The sequence below is a fragment of the Phaseolus vulgaris genome, chromosome 8, assembly GCF_000499845.2.
Source record: "Phaseolus vulgaris cultivar G19833 chromosome 8, P. vulgaris v2.0, whole genome shotgun sequence".
Classification (NCBI taxonomy): Eukaryota; Viridiplantae; Streptophyta; class Magnoliopsida; order Fabales; family Fabaceae; genus Phaseolus; species Phaseolus vulgaris.
The window spans coordinates 5,230,923-5,258,902 of NC_023752.2; the positions used below are offsets into that span (position 1 = coordinate 5,230,923).

Genomic DNA, 27,980 nt, shown 5'->3' on the forward strand with positions numbered 1-27,980 from the left:
AAAAACCTCTTCCGTTCATTTAACCAAGTAGTCGTTGAATGCTTGTCGCATTATTACTGTATGCAAGATTATATGTTTTTAAATTAAATCGAAGGCAAAAATATTTTTCAAGAAAAATTTATAAATAGATTTTAAATAATTCATTCTTAAATTGTTTTAAAATTTTAACTCTTTAAACTTATATAATTTCTACATTATTTTTAAGATTCAACAATTTATTGATTGTTTATTCTTTCTACAATCCAAGGTAGATTCTGACATTAAAATAGATTGATAAAAACTTTGATCTACATAAGTACTTGTTTCTATATAGTTGATTTTATATTTTTATATTTTTTAATATTACTAGAAAATCATTTAATAAAAATTAATTTTAAAAATAAAAATATCTAGTAAAAATAATTATAGAAATAGAAATTAATTTATGTCATGGTTTGAAAGACATCGAGAAAACTTTTCTTCCTATCTTCGATCAGTCGGTCACTCATCTTCCTTCTATTCAGCTCAACAACACCACTTCACCTTGGACAACTCTCACTCCTTCACTTCTATCAACGTCTTCTCTCCTTCGTAAGTTCTCCATAGGGAGAACACCTGCAAAAAGATGTTTCGACGATCAAATAAGTATTTAGTATTCAACGTTTAGTGTAATTAATGCACAATAATGACTACCTTGTTTCTCGAAACTTGTAACTATTTATATGATTAATATAAATAATTATTATTATGTCATATTAGCGTTTGGATCATGGTTAAAAACACACAACCTAATGGTTACCTACTATTTAGACTCATCAATCTCTTATTGATCCTTAATGTATTTTAGACATGTCCGGATATCGAATATATGGGATATGTCTGATTTTGACTGGTACATTCTAGATATAATAATTTTTTTATTTTTTAAAATGATATCTAATTTAATTGGTATAATAACTAATTATTTTTCATATTTAAAATTAGTTTTTATTTAATAATTTTTTTAATATATGTAATAGTTTTATACTTGTCTGGATTTACTATATTGAAACTCTCCTCTTGAGTTGAAAGCATTTTGGGCCACATTTTGTATTGGGCTATGATCTTGGAACTGCGTACTCATAAGAAAGTTGATGAAGTGAGGGTAAGATACAATACGTATCTTTAAAACTAAACGAATGAAAAAAAGGAGACCAATTTAGAGAATTTAGTGTTGTGCATCTATATTTTAACAAAAATATACTTTAACACTAGAAAAAAAAAATATCTATTTAAAATTCCATTGTAAAAGTATATATTAGTATTTTAAATTTAAAAATAAAATCATAATTAAAATATTAATTTATTGAATTATTAGACAGAATCTCGAAACAACAGCACTCATATTTTAATCATGAAAAGAAAACCATCAATTTGAGAATTCATTTGATTGGTCCCACCATGCAAAGGGACGTACGTACGTACGTACTTTTGCTGCTATCGTATATATCTCAATCTGTAGCTAAATATAATCACTGCACTTTCTTACTTTTGGATTATCGTTTGAGTTTTTGGCATTGAAAACAATTCTTTGTTGGATTTTTTCTTCATTTTCTCTGTTATTCATGTTCTATACCGATAATATAATTTTAATCAGAAATTGAGATTATGAAAGTTTATATATCTTTTATCTAACTTATTAAGATATTTTTTAAAAATAAAATTGAGATGAAATATCAAATTTTAAAATAAATAATATCTTAGATAAAATAATAATACTATTATACTTTTTTGGAATAATATTAGTTTCCATGGTCATCATTATCTAGATACCTAGCTATCTCCATAGCCGTCCAAAGGTTTTGTTTTTTATATAAAAGTTATTCTGTGATGATATGATGATAATCACATGCAATGATAGATTGTATGGCTAATAAGTAGTTTTCGAAGAATATACGTTTCTCTACAACATGCTATCCATGCAGAATTCCCAAACTTTTTATCTTCCTTTTTCCAGGATACCCTAGTTATATCAAATCAATGCATGTCCACTAAATATATATGACCTTGTAAATTTTCAATTTCATTTTAAACAATATATTAACGAAAATCATATCAAAATGGTTATTGTACACGTCCTTATAAATTAGTTGTTTATAACGATAATTCTATAATCGTTGTTATTAAACCACGTTGATGGCACGTTAACTGTCATTATTTTATCAAAAGAGAAATAAAAAAAAATGTATTTATAACTTAATTCAAAAAAGGATTTTTAAAGACGTTTTAAACCGACATTATAAATAATCTTTTTAAAAGATATTTTATTATTATATATATATATATCCTAATCTTACATAAGTCATAACAATGCATGTAATATTATAATTTAAATATAAAAGTTTACAAATTTTTTTTATAAATATATGAATAAGTTTTATATTATTCTAAAGTCACTACAAGAAAATCATGAAATAGAAATCAATTTATAGAAATCAAAATAATTAGTTGCAATAGTAACTAAATTAGATACCATTTTAGAAACTAAAAAGAAATTTGGTTTTTAAATTGGTATCTAATTAACAACCAACGTTTTTGCTACCAAATTTAGAAACTAAATAATTGGTAGTTAAAACCTTAGTTGCTAATTAGATACCAATTTAGAAACTATTTAACAATAATAGAAAATAATAGAAACTAATTTAGAAACCAATTTTTTTTTTAGTTTCTAAAATGGTTTCTATTTTAGTTTCTATTGTAACTAATTATTTTGGTCTCTAAAAATTGGTTTCTATTTCATGATTTTCTTGTAGTGAGTGTTATATATGGTTACCTTAAGGTGCATCCAAGTGAGTTTCTTTACATTTGTACTTGCACTTCTCCTCCCACTCAATATGTTATATCTAGAATATGCACTGCAATAATAAGATTTCATGTTAGAACACACACATAACATTGTGTAATGTAATGTATGAGTAATAAATTTGTGAATGTAATATAATCATAATGGTTTGATAAATCTCTAATTTATACCAGAAAACGTCATGCAAAATTTCAGAATTTTTTGACAAGTGTAAGTATGAGAACTAAAATCTCAAACTACCAAAAAAATACCTAAATAATACTTAAAAAAAATAGTAGACAATGAATTTTTGGAATTTTGGTGGACGCCAGTTCCCTTCAGCATTGACCACACGCCTCTATCCGACTACTCTATCAAAAGTTATGTTACATGCTAATTTTTGACAACTCCAAATCTATCACTCTTCTCTTCAATATGAGGACTCCTCCATCAAATATCCACTAAATGAATTTTCCACAAATCCTAAACTATTAATTAATCAACACATACATTCAAATATTTATTAAAAAAATTAAAACCCTAAACATACTAACTTTTTGGAACCAAGTCTGCGGTGGCAGCGTGTGGTGGAGGTGTTGTCGGTGTGCGGAAGGTGTTGTCAGTGTGTGGAGGTGAAGAGTTGGTGCACGAAGGCAGAGGCAACTATTTGCTTGTGCACACGGAGGAGAGAAGAAGACACTTGGCGTCTTGGGGAGTTTTGATGGTTGGCGCGTTTTGTGCCAACTTGTGTTGCGTGGTGGTGAGGCGTGGACAGATGGACAAGGCACGAAGCGGCGAGGCTGAAGTTGGAGGACGACGCACAACTTTTAGTGTGTTGGAGAAGATGAAGAGAATGGGAGAAGAAGAGTGACTGAAGTAGGGGTCGAATCTTTGAGTGTACTGGAGAGTGAGAGGCGAGAATGAGAGAAGAAAAGAGAATGGAGGAGGGTGTAGAGCTTTGAGTGAATGAGAGACACAAATGGGATAAGATGAGTGAATGAGTGTGCGCGGGATAGATTTATTTTTCGTTTTTTTAACGATAATTAAGTGTTAAACCGTCACAGTTTGGTCCCAGAACCCATTTTTAACGATTGTTCAGAAAAAATCCATCACAATTTTCACACAGGACCATTTTTAACGACGGTTCAAAAAGAAATCGTACAGTGAAATGTTGAGTTAATAACATAAATGCATTGTGTTTTTCCCAACGACGGGTTTCAACCAACTGTCGTTATTCAGTTTATTTTTAATGTTCTTTTTTACTAGTGATCAAACCTCCTTTCTCCTTTATCTTAGAAACCTTTTATTTTATAGCGTTCTATTTGGAGAGGATTAAGCAAAATCATCAGCAAATTGGAAGGATGCTAATGGTTGGAATTGAAAGGATGTTCCCTATGTCTGAGGTGGAGAGGAGAAAAGGTAATACAAGGGTGGGAATTACTTGTTGCAGGGAAGCCAGGCTTGTTTCTGTATACAGCAAAAACTTTGGTTTCTTTAGGTCCTGAGACCCATTTTGAGGTATTAACCGTCTCACTGATCACAGTGCAAGTTTCTTGTTCAAAGCTTGTTTTGTGTTTAAGCTAGAGTTTGCAAAACACCTTCTGCACGACCATTGCAACTATGAACATGTTAACATTGTTGGCGTAGAGTTAAATAGGTGTTGTTGTTTTAAGCACTGTAAGGACAGAGCTGGAAGCCCAGTAGACCTCTCTTTTCAGGACTGTTTTGTGCTTTTTTGTTAAAGGTTTACTTCGATTTATTTTCATAAATGTTTATTAAAAATAAAAAAAGAAGATTTGTATTGTTAATTAAATCAATTTAATATAATTTAATTTATAAAATTATATTATATAATTATTTAAAAAAAATAATTTTTAATTTATATATGTAACCAGATTTCGGTTTATTAAAAAATATTTTTATTTTCTTGAAATTACTTGTTGAGAAAACAAAACCTACGTAAAATATAATTTTTTTGTGTTATTTAGATTAAGGCTACTCAAAGAGATTACTCATTTCCAATTGGTACTGATGTCAAATCTTGTCCTTTGAAGTGCAAAACACTATAAGTTTAAAAGAGAGAAAAAAAATACATTATTATTTAATCACAAAGAACATAAGCTTATTGAGCTTTGCAATAATTTTCTTAATAGTGATACTAATAATTTGTACTCCAATAACTATCCAATAACTATGTAAGACTATTTTATATATATCAATGCATAAATATGAAATTTGTAATTTAAATAATAATTTATTGTTTAAACAACAGCCTTAAGAAAGTGGTTTTCTAGAGACAATCTTTTGTATGTAAAATTTTGGTAATATATATCTTCCACATGGAATAATAATGCTTAAATAGGAAAAAAAATAAAAATTGAAACTCCAGTGAAATTAAAGAATAATTAATAAAATTAAGTCATATGAAAAATTAAATAATCCACTCTTAATCATGATCTATATATTCATTTCGACTTAACAATAACAAGGTCAATCACACTTATATAAATAGACACGACAACAAAGACAAAATGTATATTACTATTACACATTTATGACACCGAATATCGAACACTTATTTGAACATTGTGTGCTCCCAACCAAAAATTGAGATAGTAAATCAGAATCGTTCAAAGTAAAAGAGTTGGAAACGAAAGATTGAAAAAAGGAAAAAAATAATTAATTGTTCAACTAATTAAATTTCTTTCGGCCTTTGAAGGAGAATAGTTATCAAATTTAAATAAAGAAACAAATTATTTTTCAGTGTAAACTAATGATAAAACTAAATGCTGTGTGAGAAAAATAGTGTAGATGTTTGAGAGAAAGAAAAATAGTGTTTGAGAGACAACAAATAGGAAAAAGTTTATGTTAAGCTTCAAACATTAAAGAATACCAGGCAGAAGTACTACTTATCATGATTAGCATATATATATAATCAAACTATGCAGTTCAGAAGAATAGAGCTTTGTCTTATATATTCATATACTATTACTTGAAATTAATTAAGTTTCAAAGCACTGTAATGTCACATGATAATTGATGTGACTCATAGCCATAGTATTTAATAATAAATGTAGCACTCACCAGAAGAATCTAACGAGGGTATAATTCAGTAATTGAAGCCCCATTCACTGATTCCTGAGCTGATATACCACTGGACTGAGTCCCTTTTGTTGCCCATGAATCTTCCGATGACATGTTTGGAAGGCTTCCAGTTGCACTATCTATGAAAAATGCAGGTTTTTTAGGCACTGGGAGAGTGATAGAACAACTATTAAGCATGAGTGCAACGTTAGCCATGGTTGGTCTGTTGTTTAAATCTTCCTCAACACAGAGTAAACCAATGCCAATGCATCTTATCATTTCATCTAGTGAACTATTGTTCAATGTTGGATCCATAATATTTGTAACTGTCCCCTCTCTCCAGTTTCTCCAAACCTGCAACAATTTGCTCAAAACAAATAATTAACCACATCTTATAGTATTGGATTTCTTTATTAGTTTTGTAGTATTCAGAAAAGTAACACTCACAAAGCTTAATAGACCTTCCCCATTCTTCTCATCACGAACACCATGGTTCTTTTGGCCACTTACAATCTCAAGAACTAGTACACCAAAACTAAAAACATCTGATTTCACTGAAAACTGTCCTTGCATTATGTACTCAGGTGCCATGTATCCACTGCATAAGAATATTTTTTTTCTTCAATAAATTATCAACATTTGACCAGCTAAAATGTGAAATAATTAGTTGATTAATCTTATGATGATTAATAAGCACTAATATATCTTAAAACTTACAAGGTTCCAACAACTCTGCTGGTATTTTCTTGTGTTTGACCTGCAGTCATTAATCTTGCAATACCAAAATCTGATATTTTAGGAATCATTTCTTTGTCCAAGAGAATATTACTTGCTTTAAGATCACGATGTATAATACGTAATCTTGAATCTTGATGAAGATATAGAAGACCTCGAGCAATGCCTATAATGATTTTGTAACGTGTATCCCAATCCAATTGTGCTTTCTCTGTTGGATCTATTTGAGTTTCAGAACATTTAGTATAGTTGGTCTTTTTCATGAAACAGAGATAAAGTAAAAGAGAGAAAATGCTAATATTTAAACCTACCAAATATGAAGTAATCAAGACTTTTATTCGGAACAAATTCATAAACAAGTAGCTTTTCTCTCCCTTGCAAACTAAAACCAAGAAGCCTAACTAAATTTCTGTGTTGAAGCTTAGCCAGCAAAAGGACTTCATTCTTAAATTCCAAGTCTCCTTGACCAGAATTCGTTGACAACCTTTTGACAGCAATCACTTGCCCATTAGAGAGCTTTCCCTAAAGATATATATTAGTATAAGGTAAATTTATTTGAAGTTCAGTTTATAGGTAAATATACCATGTTATATGAAAGAGGTAACAATGTTATCTTACCTGGTAAACAGATCCAAACCCTCCTTCTCCTAATTTATTAGAATCAGAAAAGTTACTTGTTGCAACTTGTATTGTGTTTAAATTGAATTGCAATGATTCAACCATTCCAATTTCATCATCGTCTCCATCGTCTTCTTCAAATGTGATACAAGAACACAATATTATAGTTAAAGAACATCAGGAAATATAATTCATGAAAATTTTTGGCTTCCCTTTTTTTTTTCTTTCTCTTTTTCTTTCTTCCAAGTGGTGACTAAGTTCCCATGCTTAGAACATTATTGTAAAATTTTCCATTTTGCATTTACTTATTATTGTATTCATTATCTACACTATGATATGCTTGAATACTCTAAATTATATGTCCACTTACCAAGACTAAATTTGTGTTCATATCTTGGAAACTCATTTTGACATATAGGCTTAGTTGAAAATAGAAAGTATCAAATAACTAATATTAGACACATACCAGCTAGAAGATTTTGTCTTGCTTTCCTTCTTAAATATCTGCCAATAACAATCAGCAGAACAAGAACAACGATAACAGTTGGCACAACTATGATGATTGCAGTCCGCAAAGAGTTGCCATGATCCTCTGCAAAAACCAAAAATCTTCAACTCCATTTAAACCAGATGCTCTAATATACAACTTCATTTCTCTATCTAAAATTTCATTTTTTATATATAATGATAAAAATACTCTTTCTTCGTATATCAATCCATAATTATACGACCAATTAATGAAGCAGATTATTAATATATCATTTTTCATAAGTATTTATGTAAAGTAACTAGTATATAACGGTGAAAAGGGTAATGATACCTTGGTGAAGCGAAAGTGGTGCAGGTGGTAGTGCAGGTGGTAGTGGAGGGTCTAATATGGCGGTAGAGTTGTAGAACTCGTAGATTTCAAACCTAAGATTACAACTGGGTAGAAGAACTAAGGCACCAACCTTGTCTTTGGCAAACTTTGGGAGAGTTGAGATGCTCCAATCCAAGCAGTCACCGCAATCTTGCCTTGACAAGTCAGGTGTACACTGCATAAGACCGTTTATGGGTTGAAAATTTGCAACAATTGCAGTGTCCGTGGCATACTTACGACGAGAGTCACCCCCTGCAGCTTTCTCTCTTAGATTTCTCAGTAACCCACCTAACACTTTATTGAACTCATCCACATCGGTTGCATTGTAGGTGTTGTGCATGTAATAGGGTGGAGAAGTGTCCATGGTGTGAAATATTGGGCGGTTGGAATAGCGCAGCATGCACTTTTCTTCCCACGAAATTGCCTCTTTCTGGTTTGGACAAAGCTGTCTGAGATTGGCTTGAGAGGAGTTGAGGCAGCTGCGACACTCATCTACCTTAAGATCTCCTCTGCACAACCCTATGGCGTATACTTTGTCTGAGTTTTGGCCATGTGAGAAATTGTAGAAACCGTAGTTGATTTCTGTGTGGGAAGTGAGGGTGGATAAGAGGGTGTGGAGGTTGGTGTTGAAGGTGCTATTGGCTGTGTAGTTCATACTTGATATACAGATCTTGCTGGCTCCGAAATCTGGTCCGAAGCTGTCTTCACATGCTGTCATTATTACATGGAGCCAAAAGAGAAAGAAAAGCAGAGTAGAAGAAATAGTAGCCATTGCCATGGTAAGTAAGTTTTTCTGTGACTAACAACTTCTATCAGTGCCAAGATCTTTATTTATAATACGCGCACACATTCATATACAGGCTCCTCTTTGTTAAAGTCATGAAGAGAATATACCAGAGAAAATGTGTTCATCGCCCATTGACTGACCAAGAGGATTTATCAGACAAGTTTTATCGATTGCTAGGTGTGTGGAGAAAAGTAGCAACGGGAGAGTTTACTACTTTGTTTTTTTGTTTTAAATATTTCAACTACCCTTTACCTTTCATTATTTCCACTCAATTAATACCCATTTCTTTTTTTCAATAAGAAATAACTAATATTAAATAGGGGTGGTCACGTTGTCCTGGGACCTCCTTGCTTTTCACTATGCATTCGCCATACAAGATCTTTTTTTTTTTAAAACTTCTCGGTTGAACTTTCAAGTTATATCCATCACTTGGATTTTGCTTTTATCTCAGTTTGTTTATAAGGTCTAGGTCCACTGATAAACTCTTTTGGTTGAGACTCAAGTCAAACATTTGCCTTCTTAGGTACGGTTCTCCCACTTCAACCGGGATCATGTCCTGGTCCCATAAATCAAGTTCTATGACATTTCTTGTGTAGAGGTTTGAGGTTACAACGATACACTTATAAGACTTCTATCGGCTATTTTGTCCATCGCCCCTTCACCGTGCCAAGTCGAGTCGTTTCTTTAATTCGTTGATCATGACTTTGTTTGCTGCCTCGACCTACCCATTAGTCTGAGGGTGTTCAACCGAGCACGTTATGGATTTGATACCGAGTCCTTCACAAAATGATTGTAGAGCTCAGTTGATGAATTGTTGGTCGTTGTCTATTATGATTGTATGAGGTACTCCAAACTGACAAACTATGCTTAACTAAATAAAGTTTTATATGTTCCTGGCTGAGATCGAGGCGAGAGGTTCGTGTTAGGTATGAAGTCAAGACCAATTGGTTGGGCTGACTAGACACCATGTTTAGTGAGTGAGCTTAATCATTGTACACAATTGAAGCGCAGATGAACATTGTTTTGTGGCTTCAAGTGGGAGATTGTTGGGTATGAAGCCAGGACCAATTGGGTTGGGCTGACTAGACACCATGTTTATTGAGTGAGCTTAATCATTGTGTCCCTTTTATAATCTCTATTTAAAGAGATCATTGTACTTGTAATTAGTGTGCAACAGGATAGAATGAAAACCTAATAGTTGTCTGTGTGGATATAGGTTGCAGTTGGCGACCGAACCTCGTTAAATCTTGTGTTGTTTAATTTTCTGCAATTGATTCGTGATTGTGTGTGTTACTTCCGCGTGCATTTTTCCCATCAAGTGGTATCAGAGTCTGGTTCGTTTACACACTAGAGATCCGATCCGCATAAATTAATCGACGAGATGTGAAAATTGTGACTGCAATAGCATTCCAAAGCTAGGGTTTCGTAGGGGCTGCAGTAGCGTCCCAAAGCTAGGGTTTTGCAGGAGCTACAACGGTGTCCCAAAGCTAGGGTTTCATGGCAACCCAGGATTCCTGACAGCCCAGACTTGGGACTCGCGGCAGGCACGCGCAGTAGGCGGTGCGACGTGCAGTGGTGTGGGTCGCGACAGAAGTGGTGACGGCTCGCGACGTTGTACAAGTGGCTTGCTCGGAGTAGGGTCATGTCCAGGCAATGCGGCGGAGTGTGCTAGTAAAGCGACAGATCGTGTTTCACGACGAACAGGTGTAGGTGCTTACGGTGAGCGAGACGGCACAGAGGTGCAGTGTGATGGTAGTGACGGAAGACGCAGGGTGGCGCGTGCATTTTTCTACTGGTGCAGTAGTGACGGTGCGGTGCTAGACGTGGGGTGTGGCTGTTTTTCGCTGTGGCACAAAGTTAAGACAATTCAGTTACTGAGCACATTAATAAAATGAATTCGATCTTAGCCAGACTTATGTCAGTGGGCATTAAGTTCGATGATGAAGTTCAAACTTTACTACTGTTATTGTCTTTGCCTGACAGTTGTTCCGGAGCGGTTACAACAGTTACCAGTTCAACGGGATCTAATGGATTCACTTTTGAGAAGATTCGTGATCTCATTCTTGGCGAGGATGTCCGAAGAAGAAATTTTGGGGAATTATCTAGTGAATCGTTATATGTCATCAGAGGTAAGAAAAATATAAGAGATAGTGGGAGCAAGAACAAAAGAAGGAGTTAGTCAAAAACTCGGAATTGCTAAAGTGTAATATGTTGGAACTGCAAGGAAGTGAGGCATTTCAGGAATCAATGCCCAAATGATAAATAAGTCAACATTTCGGAAGACTTCACGAACGAGGACCTTTTAGTCTGTTACGAGGATAACAGTGTGAATTCCTGGGTCATGGATTCTGAAGCATTGCAGAATCTAGTTATTGGAGACTTTGGAAAGGTAAGACTAGTGGACAACAGAACTCTTGATGTTACAGGAATGGGTGACATAGTGTTGAAGACACCAGTTGGTTTCTGGACTTTGAAGGATGTTAGAGTTGTTCTAAGCTTGACGAAAAGTTTGATTTCTGTTAGGTAGTTGGACGGACAGGGCCATGAAGTGAAGTTCGGAAATTAGCAATAGAATGTCGTAAAGGGAAATCTTGTCATGGCCCGCGAAAGAAAGAGAGGTTTGCTGTATATGGTCGGATTACCGTCTGAGGGAGTAACCATCCCAGTTAAGAAGATAAACAAAGTCCGGTTCACAGAATCTCGTAGGCAGAAGAGGGTTGTTTTTACAAGAGAGAAACCCAGAGTCATAGGTCAGATTCAGGATGAACGAGCATGTAAAGGTTCAGGTAGACCAATCAAAGGTACTTATGGCAGTGGGAGCACGGGTCGTGCTTCAGCTGAGGTTCCTAGGCGACAGTGTGGGTTAGGAGAACCAGTATTCTAGCTGTTGAAACTTCTCCAAAAAATTTCTTGTTGAATATGGAGAGTGTTTGTTCTCAGGTTGTTCCAGGATCCGTGGGAGCCGGTAGGAACAGAGAACGGGTCAGTGACTGACGTGTTGAAACTCAGGGGAGTTTTAAAGAAGTCTTCAAAATGATTAAGAAGGCTGGTGGCAACTAGATTGAGTTTCGTCGACAGATTACAGAAGTACATGTACACAGTTGAAGCGCAAGTGAACATTGTTCCGTGACTTCAAGAGGGAGATTGTTGGGTATGAAGTCAAGACCAATTGGGTTGGGCTGACTAGACACCATGTTTAGTGAGTGAGCTTAATCGTTGTACACAATTGAAGCGCAGGAGAACATTGTTCTGTGGCTTCAAGTGGGAGATTATTGGGTATGAAGCCATAACCAATTGGGTTGGGCTGACCAGACACCATGTTTAGTGAGTGAGCTTAATCATTGTGTCCCTTTTATAATCTCTATTTAAAGAGATCATTGTACTTGTAATTGGTGTGCTACATGGTAGAATGAAAACCTAATAGTTGCCCGTATGGATATAGGTTGCAGTTGGCGACCGAACCACGTTAGATCTTGTGTCGTTTATTTTTCTGCAATTGATTCGTGATTGTGTGTGTTGCTTCCGCGTGCATTTTTTCCATCAGCTTGACCTCAATCCACTTAGTGAAGTAATCTACTCCAACTAAGAGGAACTTTGTCTGCCCTTTACCATGCTGAAGGGGTCGATAATATCCATCCTCCATACTACAAATGGTCATGGAGATACAATGTTATGAAGTGTCTCAGGCTTGAGATGAGATAAAGGGTCATGCTCTTGACACTCTATGCACTTTATGCACTTCTTCACGTACTTCCCAAGTGGGTAGGAATATAGATAGTGAATCACAACATTTGGTTCAGTTTACTTTGCTACAGTTTGATGCAAAGAGGAATCATGTGTGAAAAGGCATGTGGATAGCAATTGTATGGAGTATCTGGAATCAAAGAAATGGGGTGCTTTTTAAAGGAAGGAGGGTGGATCCAGACAAAATTTTTACTCTAGCACAGCTACAAGTAAGATTATGGATGAAGAGGAAAGTAATAGATTTCACCTTTGCTTATTCTGAATGGGTGATGTATCCTTTAAAGTGTCTACCATCTTTATGTTAGTAGGTTTATGCAAGACCTTCAAAGCTTAAGTTGCTGCTCTGTGTGTCCTAAACAGGTACTACTGAGGGGTTTTCTTTGTTTGATATAACATGTTAGTAGTAAATAATAAAAAGAAGGGTTAAGGATTAGAGTGAGGATGGAATAGAAGAGAATGGAAAACAGAATAGTGGAGGCAACAAAATCTACTTTGGAGTTGTGATTCAAGGTGTTGTCATTGCTTCAGCACCTAATTATGCAAAAGTTTGGGAACGTGCTTTTTGGCTTGAAGATCCGAGAATGAAGGTGCAAGATGGAGCCAATGGAAAGGATCCGTAGTGCACAGGTCTAGTTTATTTTTGCTAGCACGATATAGCACAACTCTTATATTTAGCTAAAGTTATATCTGTGTAGGAATGGAGATGCAGATATAATGTTGATGTTAGTATTTGTCTAGTGTTTTAAAATAAAACAGGTGCTGCTTACGGTTTTATTTATGGCTGCAGGGAGAAGAATACAATTTAGGTGGGAATTAACATTGCAACTATGAACATGTTAACATTGTTTTTCCTTTTTGTGATGTCTGTAATGAACTTCTGGTCTTGCAAGTTAGATGATGTCTTATTTTATTAATTCTTTGTTATAAAAAAAAAGTGTAAAGAAATAAAAAATTTCACAAAATTGAACAATCTAAGAATATTTCATTGAACTAACCTTTATTTTTATAAATTTCTCAAAAGCTTACCATACAATACATTGGCGATTAAAGGTTACTTCGATTTTTTTTCATAAAAAAATAAAAAAGAAGTTTTCTTTCGTTAATTAAAACAATTTATATATAATTTAATTTATAGAATTATATTATATAATTCTTTAAAAAAATAATTTTTAATTTATATATATAACCAGATTTCATTTTATTAAAAAATATTTTTATTTTCTTGAAATTACTTGTGGAGAAAACAAAACCTACGTAAAATATAAATTTTTGTGTTATTTAGATTAAGACTACTCAAAGAGATTACTCAATTCCAATTGGTTCTGATGTCAAATCTTGTCATTTGAAGTGCAAGACACTATAGTTGAAAAGAGAGAAAAAAGTTACATTATTATTTAATCACAAATAACATAAATAAATTAAGCTTATTGAGTTTTACAATAATTTTCTTAATATTGATACTAATAATTTGTACTCGAATTACTATGTAAGACTATTTTATAAATCAATGCATACATATTAAACCTGTAGTTCATATAATAATTTATTGTTTAAGCATCAGCCTTAAGAAAGTGGTTTTCTGGAAACAATTTTGTGTGTGTAAAATTTTGGTAATATATATCTTCCAGAAGAAATAATCTCAAATTGAAAAAAGAAATATTTAAATTCAAAATTAGTGATTGTATCATAGACCGGACGGTTATGAGAAGTCTCGGTATTCAGTATTAACTAAACAACGTGTTTAAAATGTAGTAAAATTAAAGAATGATTAACAAAGAAGGTTAAGTTGTATATGAAGAATTAGATAATACACTTTTGATCACAATGTGTTAATTTCAATTCAATAGTGTTATGGTCAATCACAGTAATTTAAATAGGCACAATAATTAAAAAAATATACGTTATTATTATGCATTTATGATATTGAATACCGAACACTTACTTGAGTGTCTCAATATTTTTTGGGTATGTTCTTTCAACCAAAAATCCAAGGTAGCAAACATGATGGAAGGAAGTTAAACCCCCGAAAGCAAAGGAATTGGAAAAGAAGGAATGAAACGTAAACGTTAATTGTTCAACTGATTGGAAGTTCTTTCAATCCTTTTGTAGTTTGTACGAGAATAGTGATCAAATTGAAATAAAGAAACAAATCATTTTGCAGTAAACTAGTGATAAAACTAATGCTGTGTGAGATGCTAACAATTGCATTATAGCATTAAAGAACAACAAGCAGCAGCATGAGTAGCATAATATATATAATCAAACCATGCAGTTCAGACCAACAGAACTTTGTCTTATATATTCATATATTATTACTTGAAATTAATCACAAGTTTCAAAGCATTGTAATGTCACATGATAATTGGTGTGACTTATCTTCATAGTATTTGATAATAAATGTAGCACTGACCAGAAGAATCTAACGAGGGTATAATTCAGTAATTGAAGCCTCATTCACTGATTCCTGAGCTGATCTACCACTGGATTGAGTCCCTCTTGTTGGCCATGAATCTTCCCATGACATGTTTGGAAGGCTTCCAGTTGCACTATCTATGAAAAATGCAGGTTTTTTAGGCACTGGGAGAGTGATAGAACAACTATTAAGCATGAGTGCAACGTTAGCCATGGTTGGTCTGTTGTTTAAATCTTCTTCAACACAGAGTAAACCAATGCCAATGCATCTTATCATTTCATTTTGTGAACTATTCTTCAATGTTGGATCTATAATATTTGTAACTGTCCCCTCTATCCAGTTTCTCCATACCTGCAACAATTTGCTCAAAACAAATAATTAACCACATCTTATAGTATTGGATTTCTTCATTAGTTTTGTAGTATTCAGAAAAGTAACACTCACAAAGCTTAATAGATCTTCCCCATTCTTCTCATCACGAACACCATGGTTCTTTTGGCCACTTACAATCTCAAGAACTAGTACACCAAAACTAAAAACATCTGATTTCACTGAAAACTGTCCTTGCATTATGTACTCAGGTGCCATGTATCCACTGCATAAGAATATTTTTTTCTCTCAATAAATTATCAACATTTGACAAGCTAAAATGTGAAATAATTAGTTGATTAATCTTATGATGATTAGTAAGCACTAATATATCTTAAAACTTACAAGGTTCCAACAACTCTGCTGGTATTTTCTTGTGTTTGATCTGCAGTAATTAATCTTGCCAAACCAAAATCTGATATTTTAGGAATCATTTCTTTGTCTAAGAGAATATTACTTGCTTTAAGATCACGATGTATAATGCGTAATCTGGAATCTTGATGAAGATAAAGAAGACCTCGAGCAATGCCTTTAATGATTTTGTAACGTGTATCCCAATCCAATTGTGCTTTCTCTGTTGGATCTGTTTGTGTCAAAGCAATGAGTTTCAGAACATTTAGTATAGTTGGTCTTTTTCATGAAACAGAGATAAAGTAAAAGAGAAAAAATGCTAATATTTAAACCTACCGAATATGAAGTAATCAAGACTTTTATTAGGAACAAATTCATAAACAAGTAGCTTTTCTCTCCCTTGCAAACTAAAACCAAGAAGCCTAACTAAATTTCTGTGTTGAAGCTTAGCCAGCAAAAGGACTTCATTCTTAAATTCCAAGTCTCCTTGACCAGAATTCCTTGACAACCTTTTGACAGCAATCACTTGTCCATTAGAGAGCTTTCCCTAAAAATATATATTAGTATAAGGTAAATTTATTTGAAGTTCAGTTTATAGGTAAATATACCATGTTTGATGAAAGAGGTAACAATGTTATCTTACCTGGTAAACAGATCCAAACCCTCCTTCTCCTAATTTATTAGAATCAGAAAAGTTACTTGTTGCAACTTGTATTGTGCTTAAGTTGAATTGCAATGATTCAACCATTTCAATTTCATCATCATCTCCATCTTCTTCTTCAAATGTGATACAAAAGCACAATATTATAGTTAGCCAGTTAAAGAACATCAGGAGATATAATTTATGAAAATTTTGCTTCCTTTTTTTTCTCTTTTCCTTTCTTTCAAATGTGGTGACTAAGTTCCCATGCTTAGAACAATATTATTGTAAAATTTTCCATTTTGCATTTACTTATTATTGTATTCATTATCTACGCTATGATATATACTTGAATATTCTAAATAGATTATATGTCCATTTACCAAGACTCATTTTGACATATAGTTGAAAATAGAAAGTATCAAATAACTAATACTTAGACACATACCAGCTAGAAGATTTTTTCTTGCTTTCCTTCTTAAATATCTGCTAATAACAATCAGCAGAACAAGAACAACGATAACAGTTGGCACAACTATGATGATTGCAGTCCGCAAAGAGTTGCCATGATCTTCTGCAAAAACCAAAAATCTTCTACTCCATTTAAACCAAAACATTTAAGAAGGAATGACTAGTTTATCATAAGTATTTGTGTTAGTAACTAGTATAACAGGGAAAAGGATAATGATACCTTGGTGAAGCGGAAGTGATGCAGGTGGTAGTGGAGGGTCTAATATGACGGTAGAGTTGTAGAAGTTGTAGATTTCAAACCTAAGATTACAACTGGGTAGAAGAACTAAGGCACCAACCTTGTCTTTGGCAAACGTTGGGATAGCTGAGATGCTCCAATCCAAGCAGTCACCGCAATCTTGCCTTGACAAGTCAGGTGTACACTGCATAAGACCGTGTATGGGTTGAAAATTATCAACAAATGCAGTGTCCGTGGCATACTTACGACGAGAGTCACCCCCTGCAGCTTTCTCTCTTAGATTTCTCAGTAACCCACCTAACACTTTATTGAACTCATCCACCTTCGTTGCATTCTCGTCGTTGTTCGTGTAATAGGGAGGAGAAGTCTCCATGGTGTGAAATATTGGGCGGTTGGAATAGCGCAGCATGCACTTTTCTTCCCACTTAATTGCCTCTTTCTGGTTTGGACAAAGCTGTCTGAGATTGGCTTGAGAGGAGTTGATGCAGCTGCGACACTCATCTACCTTAAGATCTCCTCTGCACAACCCTATGGCGTATACTTTGTCTGAGTTTTGGCCATGTGAGAAATTGTAGAAACCGTAGTTGATTTCTTTGTGGGAAGTGAGGGTGGATAAGAGGGTGTGGAGGTTAGTGCTGAAGGTGCTATTGGCTGTGTAGTTCATACTTGAATCACAGAACTTGCTGGTTCCGAAATCTGGTCCGAAGGTGGTTTCACATGCTGTCATTATTGCATGGAGCCAAAAGAGAAAGAAAAGCAAAGTAGAAGAAATAGTAGCCATTGCCATGGTAAGTAAGTTTTTTCTGTGACTAAGAACTTGTATCAGTGCCAAGGTGTTTATTTATAACAGGCATATTCATGAAGACAAAATAGCACAGAAAATTTGTTCATCGCCCATTGTCACGTTGACTGACCAAGAGGGTTTATCAGACAAGTTTTATCGATTGTTAGGTGTGTGGAGAAAATTAGCAACGGGACAGCTTACTTTTGTTTTCAATATTTCCACTACCCTTTCATAATTTCCACTCATTTAACATATTTTAACTATTTTTACTTTTAACTTTAATTTAATATATTATAATATTTATAAAGAGTTCTTGAATGGTGTTGAGTGCTAACATAACGTTTTCCTATGGGAAGACTCTCATGTTAGGTGAAGTTTTTGACATATCAAATATCACATTGTCACAATTTTTTCATAATAAAATTATATTATATTGATATAATTTTTTTATATTTATAATCGTTCTTGAGCGGGTTGGAACTAAGAGAACGATTGTCCTTCTTTTCGATTTGTCGATTAACTTCTCATTCATTCTTTTTTAGACCGTTTTCGTGTTCTCCTTTTACTCCCTTGCTTTTCATCTTTGTGAACTTCAAACTCGGATGGTACCTGCAAAAGGCACTCCGACTTTCAAGTGAAATTTTGATGTCTGACATTCAGTGCTATCAATACTGAATGGCGACTTACCTGGTTCTTGAAATTTGTGTCTATTTATATGATTATCATGAGTTCTTTGTTATGGGGTCGAACTAGAGTTTTGGATCGTGAGTAAGAGTGTATTACCTAATAATTGACTACTGATTAGTTTGTTGATCTTATGTTTGAGCATAATGATTTAGTCGTGTCAGTCGGCCTTAATTGGGTGTTGAGCCTTTAAGTGTGGTACGGACCCCGACCGGTATAATAATATTTTCAAAACAAATCTTATTTTAATAAATAAAATATTTATAAAAATTACTAAAAAAACATCTGAATTAATATGGAATCCATATACAAATAAAGTTTATATAAAAAATGAGAAAGAGATTAATACAAAACATTCCTTTTTAAGTAAACGTGTATTATTAGAAAACATCAAATCTGTCCTGCCTTATAATTATTCCCAGAAATTTAACAAACCGGTCGTACACACTAAAATGTAAATGTTCATGTGTTTATTGAATTTTTTTTAATCTATACATTGATAATCCATTTTTTTATCTATTATATAATTTTTAATACTACTATTTTAGTAATTTTTTACATAATCTCATTACAAATTTATTTTTTATTATATATTTTTTTTAAAACTATCGCATGTTATATGCAACTTAATTTATATACGGCTATGTGGTTGTCAAAATATAATTTTTTGTTTTTTCCACTAATAACCGAAGATTAAAAAAATAATCTAAATGCTATTTAACAAGGATAACATTAAAATTTGAATGTGGGTCATCTGAGAGAGTGCATTTTGGAATATAAAGTGTGCACTTACAATAGTAAGCATATATTTGATAAAATATAAAACTAATTACGATCTCGATTATTTATTTTCTTTTAATAATTATTTTACATTTTATCTTTAAAATGTATTTTTGTCACTTTAATTGTGACGTTTTAAATTTTTTCTATTTCCAAAACACCCGTTATTTTTTACACTAAATAAATATTATTGTCAATTGGGTTTAGTAAATTTGTTCATTTTCCAATTATTGAAAAGTCTTTTTTTACAACTTGTTGCATACTTTGAAAACAAAAAGTCCAAGTCAAGTCATAGTTAACAACAAAAATTCATATAATATTTTTCCACAAGATTTCAATATTCAAATCCTCAAATTTATTTTCTAAGAAAAACTAAATTCTAATACAAGAAAACAAACTATTAGCTTCCAAATATTTGTGTGGGTCAGCAACGGACGTTAATATCGTCGGCTAAAATGACGCAAAATCCATGCAAAATAGCATTCGACGCAAAAATGACGTACTTGTTGATTTAATTTTTTTTTTTTTTAAAAAATCAGTTTGCGTCAACCGCGGCCCACGCATGTTTCACGTTCCCCACATTAATAATAATAATAAGTATAATACAAATCATATTATGACAAAAGAATTTGTTTGGTGTAGTGGTTAAAACTTTTTCGCCACCGATTTTGACTCACTCTATATCCTTATTTTCTTGTAGTAGGATGTCAAATTATTGATAATATAATACTAGAGGAAACTACAACAATATCCTTTACAGTTTTATTGTAAATACACTTGCACCTCACAGTACTGTTACCTTACCAGTCAACTTTGGAAAATAGTTCAAGTGTACTTCTAAGATATGAACAGAAAATAAAGATTAAAAAATATGAGAAAAATCATACACACTCAATAATATAAGAGAAAACTATACTAATTAACTTTAAGAGGTTTTAAAATTCTCTTCGACATCTCTTCCTTTTTTAATTCATACATTCATTCTTTTTAATTATTTGGAAAACATCATACTAATACTTAATATACATTATATTTATTTTTTAAGATATTTTAAAAATCACATGCGTACACTTTAAAAAGAAACATACGAAAAATTAGAAAACTATGTGCAATATATTAAGAAACTTTACAATAAATTTGTGTAATTTATTCTATTATAAAATATGTCGAAGGAAATAGAGAATTTAAAATAAAGGGAAAATGAATTAAAGGAAAAATAAAATATAATCAATAATTATAAATATGGATAATAATTTTAAGCAAAATAAAAATAAAAATACATAGAAACATATATTAATTGTATGAGTGTTTTACTTGTAAATCTTCCAAGAAGAAGGTGTGATTATTTGTATATCCTCATTTTTAGTTTTTCTTATAATCTTTTAAAACTTTTGATATATAATCAAAAGTGATTTTATGTATTTCCGAGACACTATACACTTGTGGTTAATCTTTCGACATATTTAAATACTTAGTTAGAAATGACAAGAGTAAGTTTATATAATTAACTAGAAATGACATTGTTTAGTTATAAGGAAAGATTAGTGGATACTCAGAAAAAGAAAAAGTGACTTTGTATGTTATTGTAAACATAATAAATAATGTCAATATTTATAATTATGTTTTGATTAATAATTTGTAGTTGAAAAAGTATTACAGTAAATGAAGATGAATATTCCTTGTCTGATGTGATGCTTTAATGTAGCGTACGTAATCGTAAGGAAGAAAGAGAGGTTTTGATGAATCCTAATTGTAGAGAAAAATAAATATAAAAGAAATTTGTATTCACTTGTATATTAGAGAGTAAAATACATGATGTATATATAAGAAAAAGATAGCTGAAACAAAAAAAGAAAAGTTGGATCAAACAAACAAAACCCAATAATTTAAAATAGAAAATTAAATATATTAACAAAAAGGATAATTGAATGCAACTAGGACCGATATAAACTAAAGTATTCATTAATATTTTTTTACATGAGTTGGTTATTTTTTGCAATTTTTAGATATTTGCAAAAATATTGTAAACTTATTTTTAAAACTATCATAGGACTCGAGTGTAATAGAGTTATTCATAAAAGATTTTTTAAAATGTTTTATCAACTATACTCAAACTCCAATCTTTCTGAAGTTAAACATTTACAAATGAGCTCAAATTATAATTTGACATGTAATTCAAAGTTTGATAATAATAAAAGATAGATAAAATAAAATCTAGTGAATAATGCATGTGACATAATCAACTTTCAATAAATGTTAAAATGTGTGTGTTTGCTCATCACTCCAACCAAATAGACATTTAATATTGATCAAAAATAAACACAAATAAGTAAAAAAAAAGAGTTAATTAGTTAATAACATTATATTTGTGTCTTACATGCAACAAAATCTAAAATCATTGATATTAATCTATTAGTGTCGACTTTTGAAGGTAGACATTAATTCATCACCAATTTTCAAAATAATTTTTAGTTAAAGTAATTTAGTATTGTTTAAGCCAAAATTAATACATTTTTTTAATTTAGCATTCATTCGACGCTGAAGAAAATCTATTTAAAAAATGTTTCTCGTACAACATTTCTATTATCATCTTCAATAAAAGTAAAACACAAAAAAAAAAATACGTTCATGAGTTGAATTGAAAGAAGTGAGTGTGAGTAAATTTATATGAAAAAAGGAAAATGTGTATTTTGGATGATTAAATCAAACTCACAAATTGCATTACATTTACCATTTTTAAATCTACACATTTGGATTAAGAATAATCTATGATTCTTATTCTTTGTCACGAAGATACACAAAATTCATAACATATAAATAAAATTAGTGTGAATTTTACACTATAAGAAAATCATGAAATAGAAACTAATTTTAGAAACAAAAAATAATTAGTTGCTATAGTGACTAAATTAGAGATCATTTTATAGACTAAATAAATTTTTGGTTTCTAAATTAGTTTTTATTATTGTTAAATGATTTCTAAATTGGTATCTAATTAGCCACCAAAGTTTTTGCTACCAAATTTAGAATCTAAATAATTGGTAGATAAAACTTTGGTTGCTATTTAAATACCAATTTAGAAATTATTTAATAATATAAACTAATTTAGAAATCAATTTTTTTTAGTTTCTAAAATGGTCTCTAATTTAGTTACTATTGCAACTAATTATTCTGGTTTCTAAAAATTGATTTCTATTTGATAATTTTCTTATAATGTTACTGACTTAAATATATATTAAAGATATATTATATTAATGTCAGCCTAATTGACGCTAACTAAATAAATAATAAAATAATCAAAATTAGTGTCAGTTTATCCTATGTCAATTTACATGAATATAATTGTTAAAATTAAATAAGATTAATGTGATTTATGTGGGAGCTAGTTAGTACTAAACTTATTATTTATTTCAAGTAATATCTTATACTAATACAAATATTTTTACTTATTAAAAATAATTAACATCATCTTAGAGTTAGCTAAATTGGCTCTATTAGTGTTTTTATATTAAGCATACATTCGTTATTAGGTTGTTCAATTGTGACATTCTATAGTGAGCATCAACTTAATTGACGTATACATTTTACATAATATGAAAATAAATTTAAACATGATTATATATTTTTAATTTTTTTATAAAAATTAAACTTTTGTATCACATTAAATTAAAGATGATAATTGAGTCTAATAACATTTTATTTTGGTTGACACAATTATTTGAAAGCTAATTTGATGTTTTCTTGTTATGCATCTTAAATTATAACATCATTTATATCATGATATCATGAAGTTGTTGAAAAATAGTATTCATAAAAAATAGTTTAATTAAATTTTCTCTAAAAATACCTACCGAAAATGACCCTAAAGATTTAAAGAATGATACCAATAATCATTAATTAATAACACTAATGACAATTTTTCCATCAATTCAAAGAACAAGATGCAAAGCTACATATTCTAACAAGGTTATGAATTTTAGGGACTAATCATTATAACTTTCTAATAATTAATTCTTATAAAACTTACTCTTTTTATCATTTATGTTTATGTGTATTTTGATTCGCTAATATTTCTCTCAATTCATATACATTGAATTCATTTGTATTAGTCCATTACATCGTTAACGTATATCTGAAAATTTTATTTTTATTTATTCATTATTTTTAAAATTTAAAATAATATTAATTATTATTTATATCTTTATTCCTTAATTTTTATTTAGTTTATATATATTGATGTAAAAATAAATAAAGATAAAATAAAAAATAATTAATATATTTTTATAATTTAAAAAAAAAAATTATATCTATCCAAAAACTTCAAACCACACTTTAAAAAAATCTAAAGTAGAACTAACAAGTTTCAATTTGTCATCCTATCAGGTAAATTAGTCATACTAATTGAATCTTCTTCTTCGCATGGCTTGGGAAGTCTTTTCTACTGCTTTGCTTTACATCAAATTGGAAATTTCGGAATCTTATGACATTTCTTCTACTTTGTTTAGCAGAAAAGAAAAAATAGATAAAAAAAAACACTATATAAAGAAATAGTATAGAAATGAATATGGTTTAGTTTAAAAGAAACATAAAAAAATATAATTGAAAATTTGAGATTATTTATTAAAAAATAAGAATTAATATATTAATAAAAGTATCATCTAAGGTAACCCTTTCTGAATCATTCTAATTGCAGTTATTTATTTGCAATTAACACAACTTTCCATTGAAAAAAAAAAATCATCTAAGGCATTTCCTGAAGATTTGTTCATGGAGCTTCTCAATATTCTTATCACAATCCTGCTCCTATATTTGTTCCCTCACTCGCAAAATTGCCAACAAGTATACCTCAACAACACTGTCTATGACTGCTCTAATGACCCTTCTGTATCTAAAGGATATCTTTGCAATGGCCTTCAAAACTCATGCACTTCCTTCTTACTTTACAGGTCCAAATCTCCCTATGACAACCCTGTGATCATTGCTTACCTTCTTGGCTCTGAAACATCTGATATAACCTCAATCAACAATATCTCAGCAACTCACAATATTCCTTCCAATAAGTCAATCATTGTTCCTGTCTTCTGTTCATGTTATGGAAACATCTACCAGTATGACACTCTTTACTCTGTCAAAGAGAATGATACCTACTGGGCGTTGGTAAAAGAAACCTTCCAAGGCCTCACCACCTGCCAAGCAATTATGGGTCAGAATTACTATCCTCCAACTGATATTGCAATTGATGCAGAGCTCAAGGTTCCAATGTTATGTGCTTGTCCCACTGCAAATCAGACTGCAAAAGGGGTCACCTCTTTGCTGGTTTACTCGGTCATCTCTGGTGACACTATTAAGTCCATAGGAGAGGCTTATGGCGTGGATGAACAAAGTATACTAGAGGCCAATAAGTTGTCAGTGCCACAGAGTGCAAATAGCAGCATGAGTCTCCTTGACTTCACACCTATTTTAGTTCCTCTAATAGGGAATAACTGCAAAGAGAACCCAAATGAATTCTACTGTAAATGTTACCGAGAGCCACAAACAGATGGAAGCTCCAAGGGGCTATTATGTGATGAATCTGGTGACAAAGAATTTCCTACAAGATTGGTTGCTGCTTTAGGTAATTTTGTCTAAACTCTCTTCAAGAAGAATCAAGATATATTTGTATTGGAGTTTGGATTTACCATTTTAACATAGCATAACATAACTGAGTTTGGCTCTAACTCAACTTCAGAAACTAGCTCGTGAAGTTTGAGTTGTCTTCTTTATATATATATTATTTTGGTTAAATCACTGAGTCATAAGGGATCTCCACCATGCTTGCTTTTATGTCGAGCATTGTACGCTTCAAACTTCAAGTTTTCACAGGATGGTATATCTCATGTAGAACCCTTTTAGAATTTGACTTTTACAAGTGGAATATCTAAGTAGTTACTCTGAAAATATTTTATATAGTTGATATTTCAAGATAATATGTTTTCCAGAATAATTTATTTATTTCTTAAATTAGATTTTGTTATTTATGATAAATACTCATAATACATTAAAAATCACTTTTTATACATTTGTGGTTTTGGCCAAATTCAATCTATTTGACAAAACTCTATATACATTTAACTTCATAAAGCTAGCTCATGCAGTACGATCTGTGTCCTCTTCATATATACTATTTTTGCCAAATCATTGAACTTCAAACTTGTTATTTAACCATTGTTACAAAAAAGAGTATCTTCATTGCAAGTCTATTTTGCCACCCGAATGAAAAACTTGGCATTTGCAGGTGTTGGAATTGGCGCAGGTTTTGTGTGTTTGTTTCTTTTGGGGTACAAATCATATCAATATATTCAGAAAAGGAGAGAAAGTATTCGTAAGGAAAGCTTATTCAGGCGAAATGGTGGATACTTGTTACAAGAGAAGCTCTCTTTTTATGGAAATGGAGAAATGGCAAAGCTGTTTAAAGCTGAGGAGCTACAGAAAGCAACAGATAACTATAACAAGAGTAGATTTCTTGGTCAGGGTGGCTTTGGCACTGTGTATAAAGGAATGCTACCAGATGGGACCATTGTTGCAGTTAAAAAGTCAAAAGAGATTGAAAGGAACCAGATTGAGACTTTTGTCAATGAAGTGGTGATTCTGTCCCAGATCAACCACAGAAACATTGTCAAACTCTTTGGTTGTTGTCTCGAGACAGAAACTCCTTTACTGGTCTATGAATTCATTCCCAATGGAACACTCTCTCACCATATCCACAGGAGAGACAATGAGCCCTCCCTTTCATGGGAGACTCGCCTTAGAATTGCATGTGAGGTTGCTGGAGCAGTTACATATATGCATTTTTCAGCTTCTATTCCCATTTTCCATAGAGACATCAAACCTACCAACATACTTTTAGACAGCAACTTCAGTGCCAAAGTGTCTGATTTTGGAACATCAAGATCAGTGCCACAAGACAAGACTCACTTGACCACAGCTGTAGGAGGGACTTTTGGGTACATAGACCCTGAATATTTTCAATCTAGTCAATTTTCAGATAAAAGTGATGTGTATAGTTTTGGAGTTGTGCTCGTAGAGCTCATAAGTGGGAGAAAGCCAGTTTCATTCTTAGAGGAAGATGAGGGTCAAAATCTGATTGCACAGTTTCTTTCTCTGAAGGATAACAAAGTTTATGAAATTTTAGATGGCAGGGTGGTTAAGGAAGCAAGAAAAGATGACATGCTTGTCATTGCAAACCTTGCAATGAAATGCTTGAGACTTAATGGGAAGAAAAGACCAACAATGAAAGAGGTTTCAGTGGAATTAGAAGCATTGAGAAAACAATATATGATAGAAAAGGTTTATATTAATAATAAAAATTATTTTATATATTAATAATTTTTTAAAAATAATATTTAATTTAGTAAATATAGTGACTAATTAATTTTTCTTTATTAATAATTTAAGTTTCAAACTTATTTTATTTAAAATCGTAAAATAATTATAAAATAGCAAATTATATTTTAATAGGCAAACTTCTTACTATAAAAAAAGTTGTAATAGGGTTTAGGGTTTAATTAGAGAAGTGAAACAACCCTCCATACCTTGATTTGAATGAGAAAATTAAGGAAATTGTGTCTTGATGATGTAGAGTAAGTTCTTAAAGAAAATATGTTTTTTTTTCTCCTCTCCTCAAAAACACTTTCAAAGTTATGTCTCCAACCTTTTCCAACTTTTGTTCGCTCTTAAACTCACTCTAGAATGCAAAACTTAAACCTAATTTTAAGGCTTGTAGGAACACTTTAATGAATTTGAAATGATGGTGAGAAGTTAGGCTTGTAGGAACACTTTAATGAATTTGAAATGATGGTGAAGTTGGGCTCTCTGGTTGTGTTTTTTGAAAAAATAAATCATAAATGGTTCAGGTATTAGAAAGAGAAGGGTAATGTATCCTAATTTAAAAGAGATAATCTTTAGTGTTGATAATCTTGTTGGAGTGTTAAAGTTTTAGATGTGACTTTGATTAAAAATTTAATTAGAATTACTATCAAATTATCCAACCCATCAATATGAGGTTCTGACACTCTTTATAAATGGCGTGTTCGTGTCGGACATACGTATTGAATATCGACACTCGTATGACACTCGTATAACAAGTATTAGTGAAATGTTCAATTTAAAAAATATTTGTTGGATTTCTAGCAATTTTAGCACTGAGTCTAACACAATTTAAAAAAAAAAATTAATTTTCTAAAAACTTAAACTTATTGTATACATTTTTATTATGATTGTAAAAATAATGAACAAATCATTTTGAACAAGCTATGAAAACACTTATTTCTGCTCCAACAAAAAAGCTGAAACATACTTATTTACATAAATCTTTATTGTCAATTTATATCAATTTATATAATTCATAATTATATAATATATAGATTCGTGTATCTGTAACCTACATTTTAGAGATTGTACGTATCTTTGTGTCCGTGTCCATCCGTGTCAGTGTTGGTACTACATAGCCCATCAATTTCTCTCTATAGTTAATTATAATTTATTATAATAAAAATTAAAAATTGTATTAACATATTAATATACAAAGTTGTGTTTGGGATTTGAGTATACATAACCAAACTCACAACTTAACTTTATTTGATTA

The 27,980-nt window shown here is 31.6% G+C and overlaps 3 protein-coding genes across 8 annotated transcripts; 1 reads left to right on the forward strand and 2 right to left on the reverse strand.

Moving 5' to 3' along the window:
- Nucleotides 1–578: 578 nt before the first annotated feature.
- LOC137825783 (cysteine-rich receptor-like protein kinase 10) lies at nt 579–9,130 on the reverse strand. 5 transcript variants are annotated; one of them, XR_011083347.1, is made up of 9 exons: nt 8,058–9,052; nt 7,704–7,829; nt 7,238–7,371; nt 6,931–7,141; nt 6,602–6,839; nt 6,332–6,482; nt 5,885–6,238; nt 2,792–2,873; nt 579–594 (listed from the first exon to the last, which is right to left on the reverse strand). XR_011083347.1 is itself a non-coding variant. In XM_068631566.1 (8 exons), the coding sequence occupies exons 1-7, from the start codon at nt 8,872–8,874 to the stop codon at nt 5,894–5,896; spliced, it is 2,022 nt and encodes a 673-aa protein (XP_068487667.1). In that variant the 5' UTR covers nt 8,875–9,052; the 3' UTR covers nt 2,744–2,873; nt 5,885–5,893. The 5 variants fall into 5 exon arrangements, 4 of the variants coding, with proteins under 4 accessions (XP_068487667.1, XP_068487666.1, XP_068487668.1 ...); XM_068631566.1 differs by lacking the exon at nt 579–594 and having other exon boundaries at nt 2,744–2,873; XM_068631565.1 differs by lacking the exons at nt 579–594; nt 2,792–2,873 and having other exon boundaries at nt 5,765–6,238; nt 8,058–9,130.
- A 5,731-nt stretch (nt 9,131–14,861) lies between these two features.
- Nucleotides 14,862–17,991, reverse strand: LOC137825784 (cysteine-rich receptor-like protein kinase 10). Of its 2 annotated transcripts, none has more exons than XM_068631570.1 (7): nt 17,092–17,991; nt 16,849–16,974; nt 16,404–16,534; nt 16,097–16,307; nt 15,755–15,992; nt 15,485–15,635; nt 14,862–15,391 (listed from the first exon to the last, which is right to left on the reverse strand). In XM_068631570.1, exons 1-7 carry the CDS (start codon nt 17,894–17,896, stop codon nt 15,047–15,049), a joined length of 2,007 nt encoding a protein of 668 aa, XP_068487671.1. In that variant the 5' UTR covers nt 17,897–17,991; the 3' UTR covers nt 14,862–15,046. The 2 variants fall into 2 exon arrangements, with proteins under 2 accessions (XP_068487671.1, XP_068487670.1); XM_068631569.1 differs by having other exon boundaries at nt 14,893–15,391; nt 16,404–16,537.
- A 6,074-nt stretch (nt 17,992–24,065) lies between these two features.
- On the forward strand, nt 24,066–27,270 carry LOC137823571 (putative wall-associated receptor kinase-like 16). Its single transcript, XM_068628758.1, has 3 exons — nt 24,066–24,971; nt 25,632–26,683; nt 27,250–27,270. Exons 1-3 carry the CDS (start codon nt 24,125–24,127, stop codon nt 27,268–27,270), a joined length of 1,920 nt encoding a protein of 639 aa, XP_068484859.1. The 5' UTR covers nt 24,066–24,124.
- The last annotated feature ends 710 nt before the right edge of the window (nt 27,271–27,980 follow it).